The 13,710-nt window shown below is 38.5% G+C and overlaps 2 protein-coding genes across 9 annotated transcripts in view; one reads left to right on the forward strand and one right to left on the reverse strand.

Moving 5' to 3' along the window:
• TBCD (tubulin folding cofactor D) overlaps positions 1-13,710 on the forward strand; it is a 254,477-nt gene that overhangs the window by 65,743 nt on the left and 175,024 nt on the right. The gene's annotated exons all lie outside the window — the stretch shown is intronic.
• On the reverse strand, positions 3,231-13,507 carry ZNF750 (zinc finger protein 750). The gene is made up of 3 exons (XM_007072504.4): positions 13,303-13,507; positions 5,659-7,301; positions 3,231-5,205 (listed from the first exon to the last, which is right to left on the reverse strand). The coding sequence occupies exons 2-3, from the start codon at positions 7,092-7,094 to the stop codon at positions 4,488-4,490; spliced, it is 2,154 nt and encodes a 717-aa protein (XP_007072566.1). The 5' UTR covers positions 7,095-7,301; positions 13,303-13,507; the 3' UTR covers positions 3,231-4,487.

Consider the following 13,710-nt stretch of genomic DNA (forward strand, 5'->3'; position numbering starts at 1 on the left):
GTGCAACCATACTTCGGAACCAACTCCTGAGTGACTCAGACTAAGTGCATGTGTACACGAGCACTTATTACATGGGATATAAATCTACATTGCTTCAGTGTGCTATGCAGTAACTCTCCGTATGGACTGTTCTGCTGCCATATAAAAAGTTCTCTAGTGTGCATTGACCTGCTGCAGTTTCAAACAGCAGGGTGCAAAGCACATTTCAGAGGTGGTTGAAATTTTTCCCATGAAAAATCACCAAGTGCGTTGTTTATATAAGGCCGAAGCACTTCATTTAGACTTTTTGTTTCGATATACTGTAAATGAAAAACTTTGATCTTGTCAAAACAGCTTTGTGGGAAATGTCAAAATTTTGACTTTTTATTCTGATTTAGGATGAAAGAAAACTTCAAAATGTCAGAATTTCCCCTGGACTGGAAATCTTGAATTTCAACCAGCTCTAGTCAAGAGTAACCTCTCTTTTTTTAGGGCCCAGAACAAACTGTTCCAAGAAGCAATTGCTGATAGTATGGAGACGTAACTTCTCTAAACCATGTCCTGATGTGACATTCAACAAGTTTGTACCAGTAATTGAATTGCCTGTTGTTATTGTTTAGTAGGTTGTTGTCTCTTTCTCAACATCCTGCAGTCACCATCACTTATCTGATACAGAGGTTAGTAGCATGCATAAAATGTTCCTGTTTCTCACCCCCTGTGTTTTATGCTACACCAGGCTGCCTTTAAAGAGGACTCCTTACAGGGACTGAAGATGAGGCACTATCTAGGGGGGTGGATATTAAAGATGTAGAATAACTTGAGAAAATAAATTACACCACTGTGAGCTGGAGGGCATTTCATACAAGAGTTTTAATGTTCTACAGAGCGCAGTATCTGTTCTACTTACAAAAAACATGTACCTTATTAGAAAAGAACGAATTTTCAGGAAGGCAGGTCAACATTGTACCTATCTATTGTTAACAAAAGGGTTCAGGGTGATTTGGGAAATTGTAGGTTGCTAAATCTTGCTTTAAATAACGGAAAAAATTAGAAAAGTCTAGCTAGCTAGTTGTAAAGCATCAGTCTGAATATAGTGGGCAAACTAGCATTTAACCTCTAAGTATGAACTATGCCTCTTTTAACTGTGTTAGAACACTATTGAAAATTGAAACAAGTAAAGGAGAACTGGTGGGTGTAGTTTAATATAGAGTTTAAAATGGCCTTTGATGAAGTTCCTCATAGAAGGCCATTGAGCAAAATGAGTAATAGGTGGGTGGAAGATGAAGCCCTGCAAAGGATTTTTTTTAAAAAAAGGCTTGGGATAAGGTATACAGAGTAAGAATAGACTGTTTTCAGTGTGGAAGGAGATCCTGAGAAGGGCAAAAGGAATTTTGGAGGCATGGTGGTAGGAGAACATATGGTAAAGAGGCATGAGAACATGGTTTTTATAAACTAAGATGATGAAGTTTGCCTATGAAAATATAAGAGAGTCAGTAATGAATGGGATGGAGGAGATCAGCCAGTTGCTCAGGTCTATGCTTTTCAATAGGTGAACATGTGAAGAAAGCTACAAGCAAGCTTGCACAAGCATGAAAATGGATACAAGGAATCTTAAAAAGTATCTATGGGTATGTCCACAGAGCAGTGTAAGCTGAAGGTTAGTGGGACTTGAGTCAGCTGGCCTATGTCAGGGAACAATGGGCTTGATTGTCTACATTGCATTTGAACCCTAGGTCTAGGGCTCTGGTGTCCACAGTGCAGTACACAGACCTGAGTCAAAGTAGTCCTATCCCAGAGTGCCTAGCAGCCACGCCCACACCCCCCATGGTGTCGACATTCTAGTCCTACGAATGTGTTGCACTGCGGGAAAACACTACTGCTGTTGATGGGACTCAGGTGCCCATAAGGAGCACATGAGTACATAAACTGCATAATTATCTTCTTTGGTGGCTGTCGCAGTAGAATGACTGCAGTTTGAGAACTCTTTAAACTGAACTCCCACGTAATCTGAGAATTGGCTCTCCACCTTTAGGTTGAGTAACGTTGGCAGTGCTGCTCCTCTTCCGCTGGGAACTCTGGGATACATCTGGAGAACTTCCAGGACCTGAGTCTAGCCGGGGCCACATGCACACAGGAAAGCAATAGGGCTCAGGACCCTAGGTCCCAGCTTAACATGGGCTTGGATCCTCAAGCCATGCATGGCCCCAGGACTCTAGGTCCAATCTCTAGATTAGCACAATTGGTGTGTGGATGGAAGGGTGGTTAGGCTTTAGTCTGAGCTCAAACCCGGGCTTGCATTGCTGTGTAGACATACCCAACGTGTAGCTAATCTATGGAACTCACTGCCTTGGTATATTATTGATGCAGTTGGCTTAGTCCTGCTCAAAAAAAAAAAAATAAAAAAAAATAAAAAAATTGGACTCTAGTAACAACTATATGTACAGTACTAAGGATAAAGTAACCCTTGTAATTTATAATCATACTTCAAGGCATTGAACTGAATACCAGCTAGGGTCAGGGAGAAATTCTTCCTACTCTCTCTGTCGCTTGGTATTATACAGTTGGTTGCTAATTTATATAATGTACCTAAGTTATTAGCGTTGGTTGTTAGAATTATCAAACATCTAATTCGTATAGTCTGCAGTTAATATTATATCTAGCAGAATCTTGCCTAGTCAAATCCATCTTATCCCAAGATACCATATTATTTGGAAATTAGATTATGCCCCCAAAGTGCATCAGTTGCATTGAAAAGCATCCGTTCTTTTTAAAATTCATTTTATGGCCATTGTTGTCTTTTGTATAAATGGGGCTCTCCTGTATCTGAGTAATTAGTTGATATGAAAGGTGTATATATGGTTTAAATTGGTTTATGATCTTCCTTTGTTTTACTCAAACTGATTGGGCAGTTTCAATTTTTTAATACCAGTTACATTAGCAGCTGCTGTACAAGTCTAAACATGATTACTTATGAATCATAAGTAGTACAGTTTTTTGTTAAACCTTTGGCAAAGCTTGTCTGGATAACATCTTTGTGGGATTTTCGGGAGTGCCTGTAGTTTCCCAAATGGCTGGGATGTACAGTATGCAGATTCATTCACCTGTAGCTTTCCAGTGAAGGAAACTCATCTTAATATCATAAGATAGGTGGCTGATATGCTAGGCCATGATTTACTTCAGTTGCTAGCTCTAAAGCAAATATTGGTGTAACCTGCTATTGATTATTTTTTGTGCAAAACACACTTTACCAACAATAACAACATAGACAATTTATTTGTTCCTTAATCATTAAAATATATGGAATTAATAAAGTAGAGTTCTTAGCTTTATTTGAAAAATGAGAAGTTCTTATACACAATTATAGAATTAGAAAATAGTTTGTCTGCAAAAGCACATTAAGTTCCAGAATTAGTGATACATATTTACTGAAATTGCAACCTTCACCAGCCGTGCTTTCCTCAAGTGAAATAAATTATTGGCATAGCTATCCTTTTAGGCTGGGATTTCCAAAGGAGCCTAGGAGTGGTGGGTGCCCAAATCCTGTTGAACTTCAATGGAATTTGGACACCTAACTCTTTGGAAAATCCCAGCCTTAGGACTTGTCTGCACACAGAGTTGTACTGGTTTAATTCAAGCTATAAATTTAAACTGATTCAGTTAAACTGGTGCAAACCCTGTGTGAGCATGAGCACTATTATTTCAACTTGAGAAGCTTATTTTGGTTTAAATTTAAACCTGTTCTTAGCTGACTGAGTTGGTTTGTGGGCCTTTGCTATGTCCGTGTTCTTCTGCAGGACTGATTTTATGAAGAACAGATTTAATTTAAACCAAAGTAAGCCTCTCAAGCTGGAATAAAAGTGCTTATGCAGGGATTTGCACTATTTTAACTGAATTGGTTTAATTAAACTGGTGCAAGCTTGTGTGTACCCAAGATCTTAAATTTAGCAGTGTTTCTTCAGTACAACCATTGCGGTGTATTCACATTCAAAACACAGTTTTTAAACTAAGGTCTAAATAACAAATTTAAATTTAAGCTGAATTTAAACTACTGCAGAATTAAAGAAAAATTATTTGCTAGGGAAAAAAATTAGATTCATTAAACGAAATTAAGTTAAATATGATATGAGAGCGCATGATGAACAGTATATTGTTTCTAAAGTTTATAAATCTTGTAATAAAAGCAGATGTAAAAGGTATTTTACCATATTGCAATTCCCAAAAACATTAAACATCCATCTCATGTACTTCGATTGGCTTAAGTTATGAATGCAAAAGGTTACTCATGAAAATCTGAGTTTACACATAGGAAATTTCAATTACTTAAAAATATTAGTACAAAATTATAAACACATTCTATTTACATGATAGTTTGTACATAGCTTCTTGTGGCCCAAACAAAAAAGTCAGCCGAAAAAATAAGTCAGTACAGAGAAACTGTGTAATCTAGCAGATAAGTTTAACAGTTGCTCCATGATGTAAAAAGATATACATTAGCAAGTGAAATAATATTATGCTACTCGTGTTCTCTTTCTTAGAGTAAACACTCTGCTGCAGTCATTGGGTCTTACTCTTTTAGACCCTTGCTGTGATTTTGCTGAATCTTTTTGATTTGTCCTTTTTTGTCCTTTTGCTTTGTGATTGCGGTGATTATCCTGAGTATCTGAAGAACTGAGGATGGGCTCTGTACATGGAATACTACAGTCTTGAGAACTTTGCTCTTCCTTGTCCATTCTTACTTTACTAGGACTATATGCAGCTAGCTGACAAAGAGCAACCGCTGCTGTTTGTTTTTGTTCATCAGAATTGTCAATTACTCTTAAATCTTGGACTTCAGTACTCTGTGCTGTGAAAGAAGGCTTGTCACAGGCACTGTCAGGGTTCATTGTGTTGTATGCATCTTCAGAATTTTCATTTTCATTGTTTGGAGTGGTGGCAGTCCCAGCATCATATGATGAACGCTGAAATGAAGTTTTCAGGCTGATGATGTTATAGGAATCTTTCACTGAGAGATTCAGAGGCATGTCTTGCAATTCAGTTAAAGTCTGAATTTCCATTTTGGAAGCATTTTTGTACAGGTGTTCATGAACAACTCCTGTGTGTGTGTCAGGCTTCTTTGAAAGATTAAGTGGAGTTATCCCTGTGTCGTCCTCTGTGTTGGATAGAGAGGCCTCATTCTTTGCTTGACTTTCAGACTGAATATGTGTATCTTCCCCAGTGATGTGAACACTGAAAGAAATGGAAACAAAAAATATAATTCATTAAGTTTTTTTATTTTCTAATGGGGAGGGGGAAGGAGAATTGTTTGACCAGAACTCTAACTACATTGGGCACCCTTTAAACGTGAAAATCACTGTAGCTAATATCAGATTTTGTAGTGTTCGGGATATTTCTTTAGAGTAGGTAGAGGGAAATGTGGATACTAATGGAACAATTGAGTTAAGTTATATATTTATGGACAGCTGGCAAGCTCTATTAAGTGACCACTGTACTTACAGGTTTTATGGGAACTGGTATTATACTTTGCATAGATATACATATACTTTTTAAAATTTTTTTTAAACATCTCAACGTTGTTGATAGTATTTCATATACTAGACATTTAAAATATGAATAGAGTTGTCTTTGTTTCCCCTAATAAATCTTGAAAAACAATTTGTCGAGGGTTTGTTTTTTTATTACCTGGTAGATGAATCTCTATATTGTTGGTTCTGCACATTCTGAAGTAGAGTTGATTGATCTGTGCTTTTCCTTGCAAGTCTGAAGGCTGAGAAATTTTCTTCCTGTTGGTCATACTTCCCAGTTACAGTGGAAGGTGATTTGCTAGAGAGGTCAAACAGGCCTTCACAGACATGGCTTGTCTGAGTGAAGTTAGTTGGGCTGGGTCTACCAGGTGAGCCTGTTGCTGCACTCCCTGCACGGGGGCTCATTTTGGCATTCTCTCTTTCATTTGGGTCTTCTTTTGAATGGTTTTTGGCATGCAGAAGTGGAATTTCTTTTTCATAATCAGTCTGCTTTTTATGGGAGCTTAATGAGTATTGTTGAGATGGACTTGAAGAAGTTGGATACAATAAGGTAGTTTCCTCCATTAGATGAGAACTTGGATCTCTGCTAATACCAGCTACATGTGGAAATCTATAAAATGGAGGATCTGTTGGTCTGCAAAATCCATATGGCACTGGGGGACTGGAATGATATTGTGGAAGTAATCGGTAGTGCTCATATGATGATGGATTTATTGGCTTTGGGAGTGGCCCAGGGTGGGGAAGAAAATGTCTTTGATCTTGGGTCCCATAGACAGACAGCACAGAGTTTTCACACTCTGGTGAGTTACTCGGAAGCAAGTAAGGTGCATAGATTGCCAGTCCATGCTCATAAAAAGGGGGTGAATACTCTGGAATCATTGGATGCATGTAAGGTGAAATGGGACCAAAACCTTTTGTGGGAGGAATTTTATGTGGAAACTCTGGTGGGATAAAAGTAGAACCTGTTTTCCATGGATGGTTTGGAGCATGAAATGCAGACTTTGCATGAAAAGGCAAGCTTTTGTTCGAATTAGACAGGGATATCATTTCAGCAACCTCATTAGTTTCTGGGCCTTTACTATGTCTGTGCTCTCCTACAGGAACAAAAGCTGAGGGCCTTACAATGCCATCCAAACCAGGCTGCATGTTGATTACACTTTCTGCTGTAGTACTGGCAGGAGTTAATTCCTTCTGTATTACAGACTTTTGTCCTTGAGCTGATTTATTTGTTGTCTGATTTTGTAATTCTACATTTTCCTTGGCATCATCTTTTGCAAAAGCATATTGAGACTTAGAATCAAGATTTGATAGACCGTTTGTGATAGATTTAGAAGAAGTTGGTTTAGCTGTAGGCTCTATCTGATTGAGCTGTTTGGGCTCCAAGGAACTGGACTTTGGGCACTTGATAACTCGATCCTGCTCTGATACTAAAGTAATTGAGTTTTTGCAGAGACCATACTTCATATGGTTAAAAAGGTGGGATTTCTCATTGCAGGTAAAGGGGCACTGAAAACACTTATATTTAAATGGTTTTCCTGGAGGCCTTGGGATATAATGAGGTTTCTTTGGTTTACGCTCTTTGAGGAGACTCATTTTTCTGCTTTAAAGCTTATATTTAATGTTCCTTTATAAAATAATTTTTTTGCAGATCTCTTCAGTTTCAAACTGTTGATGTTTTCAGTTTTTCAGGTTTCAAGAATCTCTTCTCCACATTAGAAAGGAAAATTTGATTTGAAGCCAGCTCTTCTGTTGCAAGATGTTAGGGAAAAAGCAACTCTCCAGTAATTTATAGTACAGGAACTGTAACAGAAAAATTTAAATCAAATATGCTGGCACACAATAATTAAATAAAAAATGAATGCATTCTTTTGACCATATCTGTCTGAAGTTTTTTTCCTTGTTGAAATGTGTCAAGCACATGTATTACCCATATGTAATATCAGGTGGGCGCATAGAAAGCTGAAGTGAACGTTTTCAGACTTGGATGCCCAAAGTTAGGTATCCATGTGCATATTTAGGCACCTAAAGAAGTGACTTTTTTTTGAGAGAGAGAGACACTCCGAAAAAAGGTCTTCTGAAAGCTGAGGGAACATTAATTCAGAAGGTTAATGGGACAAAAAAAAAGAGTATAGGTAGGTGGAGCTGTAGGGAGGGATGAAAGAAGAGGGGGAAGAAGGCAAGGGGTAGGTTCTGGCAGCAGCAGGTGGTATGGCGCAAGCCTGCCAGGCCAGCTGGAATCCCTCCTCCTCTTTCCCCTGGCTGAGATGTTAGGGTGGAGAGTGGGATTGGCTCCACTCTTGAGAGCTGACCCAGTCTTTCCAGAGACCAACCAGCACTCCCTCCTGCCTGGCATAGCATCTCTTGGCAGTCTAAGAAATGTCTGAAAGCTGGTCAGTCTGAATGGGTGTGTTAGGACTGGCTAGTGCAGGGGTGGGCAAACTTTTTGGCCCGAGGGCCACATATGGGTATGGAAATTGTATGGTGGGCCATGAATGCTCATGAAATTGGGGGTTGGGGTGCAGGATGGGGTGAGGGCTCCGGCTGGGGGTGCAGGCTCTGGGGTGGGGGTGGGGCTGGGGATGAGGAGTTGGGGGTGCAGGAGGGTGCTCTAGGCTGGAACCAAGGGGTCTGGAGGGCAGGAGGGGGACCAGGGCTGGGGCATGGGTTTGGGGCATGGAAGGGGGGCAGGGGTGCAGGCTCTAGGCAGTGCTTACCTCAAGCAGCTCCTGGAAGCAGCTGCATGTCCACCCTCTGGCTCCTATGCGGAGGCGTGGCCAGGCGGCTCTGTGCCCTGTCCCATCTGCTGGCATTGTCCTTGCAGCTCCCATTGGCCTTGGTTCCCAGCCAATGGGAGCTGCAGGGGCAGTATGCGGAGCCCCTTAGCTGCCCCTGTGTGTAGGAGCCAGCGTGGGGGTCATGCTGCTGCTTCCAGGAGCCATGCAGAGCCATAGCACACGTGGAGTGGGGCAAGCCCCGGACCCCACTCCCCGGTGAGAGCTTGAGGGCTGGATTAAAATGTCTGAAGGGCCAGATGCAGCCCCTGGGCCGTAGTTTGCCCACCCCTGGGCTAGTGTCTCGGTCTTAAAAGCAACTCCCATTTTGGGTCGGTCTTAAAAGCAACTCCCATTTTGGGTCGGTCTTAAAAGCAACTCCCATTTTGGGTCGGTCTTAAAAGCAACTCCCATTTTGGGTCGGTCTTAATTCAATTAAAAGACATGGGCATTAGAATAGGCTTAGAATCTCAAGCTAATAGATTCTAATGCCTTTTCTAATGCCCATGTCTTTTAATTGAATTAAGTAAGACCCAAAATGGGAGTTGGTTTTATCCCCAAGACACTAGCCCAGGGGTGGGCAAACTACGCCCCAGGGGCTGTATCTGGCCCTTCAGACATTTTAATCCAGCCCTCAAGCTCTCGCTGGGGAGTGGGGTCTGGGGCTTGCCCTGCTGCAGTCAGGGAGCGGGGTTGGGGGCTTGCCCCGCTGCACGCGTGCTATGCACAGCTCCTGGAAGCAGCAGCATGTCCCCCACGCTGGCTCCTACCTCCAAGGTTCCCTACACAGATGAAGAATGTTCAATGTTAGTCATCTGTGTAGTGGACCTTGGAGGTAAGGGGGTGGATTGAGTGTGTGTGTGTGTGTGTGTGTGTACACAATATGTAATATTCAGGTAGAAACGTGTCAGACAGCCACTGATTTATAGGGGTATGATCCACTTGCCTTTTTTCAGAAAACTAAAGAAGTGGATACTTTATATAGCCTGATGATTTTCGGGTAGATAAGTCAGGAGGGCTTGTATCAGCTTGTTCCAGTATGTTCACTGATTCTGAAGGCGTGAGAACCTCTCAGAGTCAAGTTCTCATGATTTTATAGGATGTGTTATGGCAGAGATCTAAAAACTGATGATTTCATCATGAACTATAAGCATCATTATCAAAATGATGACTGTTGCAAAACCACGTACTGTATCTATTGTGTTACCCGAAACTTCAGGAATACTAATTGTGAGTGACTAGTGTAGTTTGATATTTTTCTAAAAGCTTTACTTACATAAAAGTTTGAATTAGAAGTATTAAAATATTAAATTTAGGAAAATAACTACTGGTAACTACATGCTGTTGAGATTTTATTTAACGTATCAAGATGTCTTGCATTTCTCAAATCAGTCACTTTATTAATAGAAAATTATGTGCAAGACATTAATATTGAAACCTGAAGGCAAAGCTAGAAAATTGCTGCTTATTTGAACAGGTATAGTAATTTGAGAAAAATGTTCTTGTATTCAATATATTTTGTGTTTCTGCTATCATAGACATTTAAGTATTTACTGTTTTTAGTAGAATTGTAAACTTAAAGGCAGCTTGAATAAATTCAGCAGCACTTTATGGGGGAAAAAAAAAGCTTCATTTAGATTTGCCTATAAGAATGGTTTTGGTTCTTACAAACATTTAGTTAAGTATGTGATTTAAATATATAGATTTACAACAATTTAAATAACTAGAAACAAATAACTGCATGGTAATATTTAATGTATTTCTCTACATCAGGAAAAAAATTTAAAGCTCTTTGTTTTTTTTGTTAGACCTAGATCCTAGTTATCTCAGCATGATGTTAGTAAAATACATGCCAGCATGTTAAAATTTTGTCAGTATCAGTCACTTGTTAGAATTATGATTCAGTACACAGAAAATAAATTGCCAGACAAATGAAATTTAGCTAGAATCTCTCTGAAATATGTAAGCATTGCTCTTGCTAAAATAAGAAATGGAAAAAAAAGTTGGGTGATTTGCCATTGTTTTGACTGAAATAAAGTTTGCTGCATTTTTGACTAATGTATAACTAAAGTGGAGAGCTTATAATAACTTGGTCAACTCAGTTTGGACATGTTAGTCTTTGTGCTTTCTTGAAAGTACCAGAAATAATTATGCTTGAAGATAGTGTTGTCAAAACAAACTACTCTGGGCATGCATACTTGAGCAGTTTACATCAACAGTTTGAGTTTGTATTTGAATTTCAGATGACAATATTTATTATAAAGAGAATGTTAATTAGTTTTTCGTGTTTAATAATTAGTTTCTCCTTGATTAATAATGTAAATTCTCATACTTTCCTCCTTGTGTATGGTTTTTTCCCCTGTTGAACAGGAATAATTTGAATAATATTTTAACTATCCTTTCTTAACCATGTAAATGGATTGCTGTACCTTGCCAACTCCTACAGTATGAATTTTTAGTTTTGAAATGTCTTTGCAATGTGTGTATAAAAGGGCGAGAACTATAAAAGCTTTACGTGTGTGTGTGTGTGTGTGTGTATATATATATATATATATTTTAAAGTTTATTTTACTCTAGTGTGATTCTTACCTACCCAGCGTGATGCCAGCAGTGCTTATAGAGGAAGTTGCCCTGACACCTCAGACAACGAATAAGTACACTGAGGGTTATTTTGAGGTTTTCACCTCTCTTAATTTTAGGCCAGTGTCTGCCTGTTGTATCTATCCTCTCCTCCTTATTTGCAGTGCTTCCCTGAGGAGCACTAGCTAAAACTCTTCTGGTTGAAAATGCCAAGAATAAAATACTTCTGGTTCCAACAAAGACTGAGAAATCAAGTTCCATTCTCTAAGTAAAACCCAACAATATTTGCAGGGGAATATATTTCATAATTTAAAATAATTATTCACAAAATAATACAGCTAGGAAAAATATTAGATGGTCCAAAATAGCTGTACATGTTTAAAGTTGCTGTATGCACAGTACATAAAAAAAATGACCTCATAGATGTACTGTATGTAATTTGTGTGCTGAGGAAATTAAAAGTTAAACTGTTAATATTAGAATAGCATTGTCAATGTTTTCATGAGGAAAAAAATTAGTTCTTTCTTAGAATCTGAATAACACAAATATAATATCTAAAATTTATCATGATCTTCAGTAACAGTCATAATTTTAAAGTAACACTTTATTTCATTATTATTGTGGCTATCTGATTTTTAAAATTCACATTGGATAATTATGGAATTATTATAACAAAGCTCCTATCCCTAGTTTCCAACCTCGCTGGTATTTTTAATGGAAAATACATTCGGTTACTGCTTGGTGAAACTATAACAGAAGGGTTCATTGGCCTTTTATGAATTGCTTGTCTATGGTAGGTCTTTTAATGTAGACTGGGGTAATCAATTATTTTTTGTCATGGTCCAAATTTCTTGGTCAGGATCCAGACTCCAGAGAAACATTTTTCATACCACAATAACTAAGTAAATAAAAAGGTTTCGAGGTCTGTTCAAAAGTGTCTGGCGGTTCTGATTTGGCCCATGGTCTGCCTGTTGAATATCCCTGTACTAGACTGTGCTTTTGCATAACAGCCCCTCACTCCTACTCCTCAGCCTAGATGTGTGTCATTTTGGTTGGCCACAAGTTTTTTGTCCTGGTTTTTAAAGAGACAAAACTGTTACCAGCCTCTTATTTTCATACTATGCTAGCAAATCCTACAAGAAAGAATATTGTGATTTTGTCACTATACATATAAATAGTTGGTATGGAGGTTTTAAGTGGTAAAAGTTATTTAAAAAGTCTAATCTACCAAAGGGGTAGTTCCAGAATTGCTTTTATTGCAAACAGTGGTGGTAATTATAATCTTTCTTTGTAGGACATTGCTATGACAGGTTGCGTTACAGTTTGTCATACACATTAATATATGTGCTCAATTGTTGTTGCAGTATTCCTTTTGCTGATGTTACTGACCAGGAGTACTCATTGGGGTGGAACATTTTGAAGGGCATGCTATAATTAAAATATTGTGATGTGGCATTATTGCATAACTCAAGGACATGCCATTGTCACCTAACTTGTGTGTTGCAAGAACAAGATTTGTGAGTTTTATTCCAGTTGAGATTTTCCAGTGATTAACTGCCACTCCCTCCTACACTTTCAGTTCTTTTTCAACTGGAAAATAAATGTTAGCACAACTATTAGTTGATGGGGAGGAAACATAGGGAAGAGGGGTCGTTTCGTGGGTAAATAGGATGGTTGGGGAGAGAAGAGTTTAAGGCTGCATGAATAGCTCAGCTAGGAAGCACAAGATAGTACCCCAAATCTGTGGTGTAAATACAAGGTTAATAGCGTCAAACCTCAGTTAATCAAAGACAAAGCAAATTGAGTGCAGTCATTTTTTTAAAATCAGTGATGCACATTTAAATAATTTAAAACTGAAGTTGTTACATTGTATGTGCTTAATCATGATACATTTTAATTAACCAAAGAGACAGATGATTGTGACTAATAAAACAGCTGTATTTTCTCATACTGTGTAGAATATACCTCCTAGAAGCTTAAAAAAAGTTGAAACAAGTGCTCAAGATCTTATTTTGCACAAATTTATAGATTGGTCAAAATATTAATATTTTATAGTTAGAGAATAATCAAAAGAATATCTGGTAACTAAAATATTTTTGTTATAATTATACCACAGTTTAAATTGTTGTTAACGTGGTTGGTAAACAGGTGCTTAAAATATTTTTTTTGGAAAAATGTTGTAATTAATGTAAAAAGTCAATGGGAGCTAAAGTGAAAAAAAAATCCTTTCTCACAAAATAAAAGAACTATTTCACTTAAGTCATGTTAAAGTTTTATCAGAAGCTTCTATGCAATAAGTGCACCTGCTAGAAGAGGAGTTATTTTGCTTACAGAGGCAGTGAAATATAAATGCTAAAAGAATAAGGGAATACATTTTGATCCTTTCGTATTGGGTGTCAGTCTGATTACCATTACTCTTTAATTGATTTTACGTTTAAAAAAGTACTCACCAGATACGTAGATGGCTGAAGTGTTCAAGGTGATCACTGTTGCTAAGCTGTAGCTGTCAGTGCGGAGAGAGAAGTACCTGTTCTGTGCTTGATGGCTAAGTGAAACTGAAGGAGGCTGTTTCAGTGGGAGGGATTTAAAAAGTGTAGGAGTTGAGCCCTCAGGGTGTAGAGATGCACCTGATATTACTCCAGCCTGAAGCTACGATTCATGTATTTGTATCCACTGCTTTCGTTCAGCATTAGCTCAGCGTCTGAGCTATCAAACAAAACTCTTGTCACTTTTGTGCCCTCCAACAAGCACATTTCTCTGTTCCCACAGTCATGTTTGTGCCACTGCATAATGATCTACTGTAAGTGAGGTGAAACATGGTGTAGATATGTGCTTAGCTTATGATCTTTTAAATCCGT

This window comes from Chelonia mydas, chromosome 14 (assembly GCF_015237465.2).
Source record: "Chelonia mydas isolate rCheMyd1 chromosome 14, rCheMyd1.pri.v2, whole genome shotgun sequence".
NCBI classification, from domain to species: Eukaryota; Metazoa; Chordata; order Testudines; family Cheloniidae; genus Chelonia; species Chelonia mydas.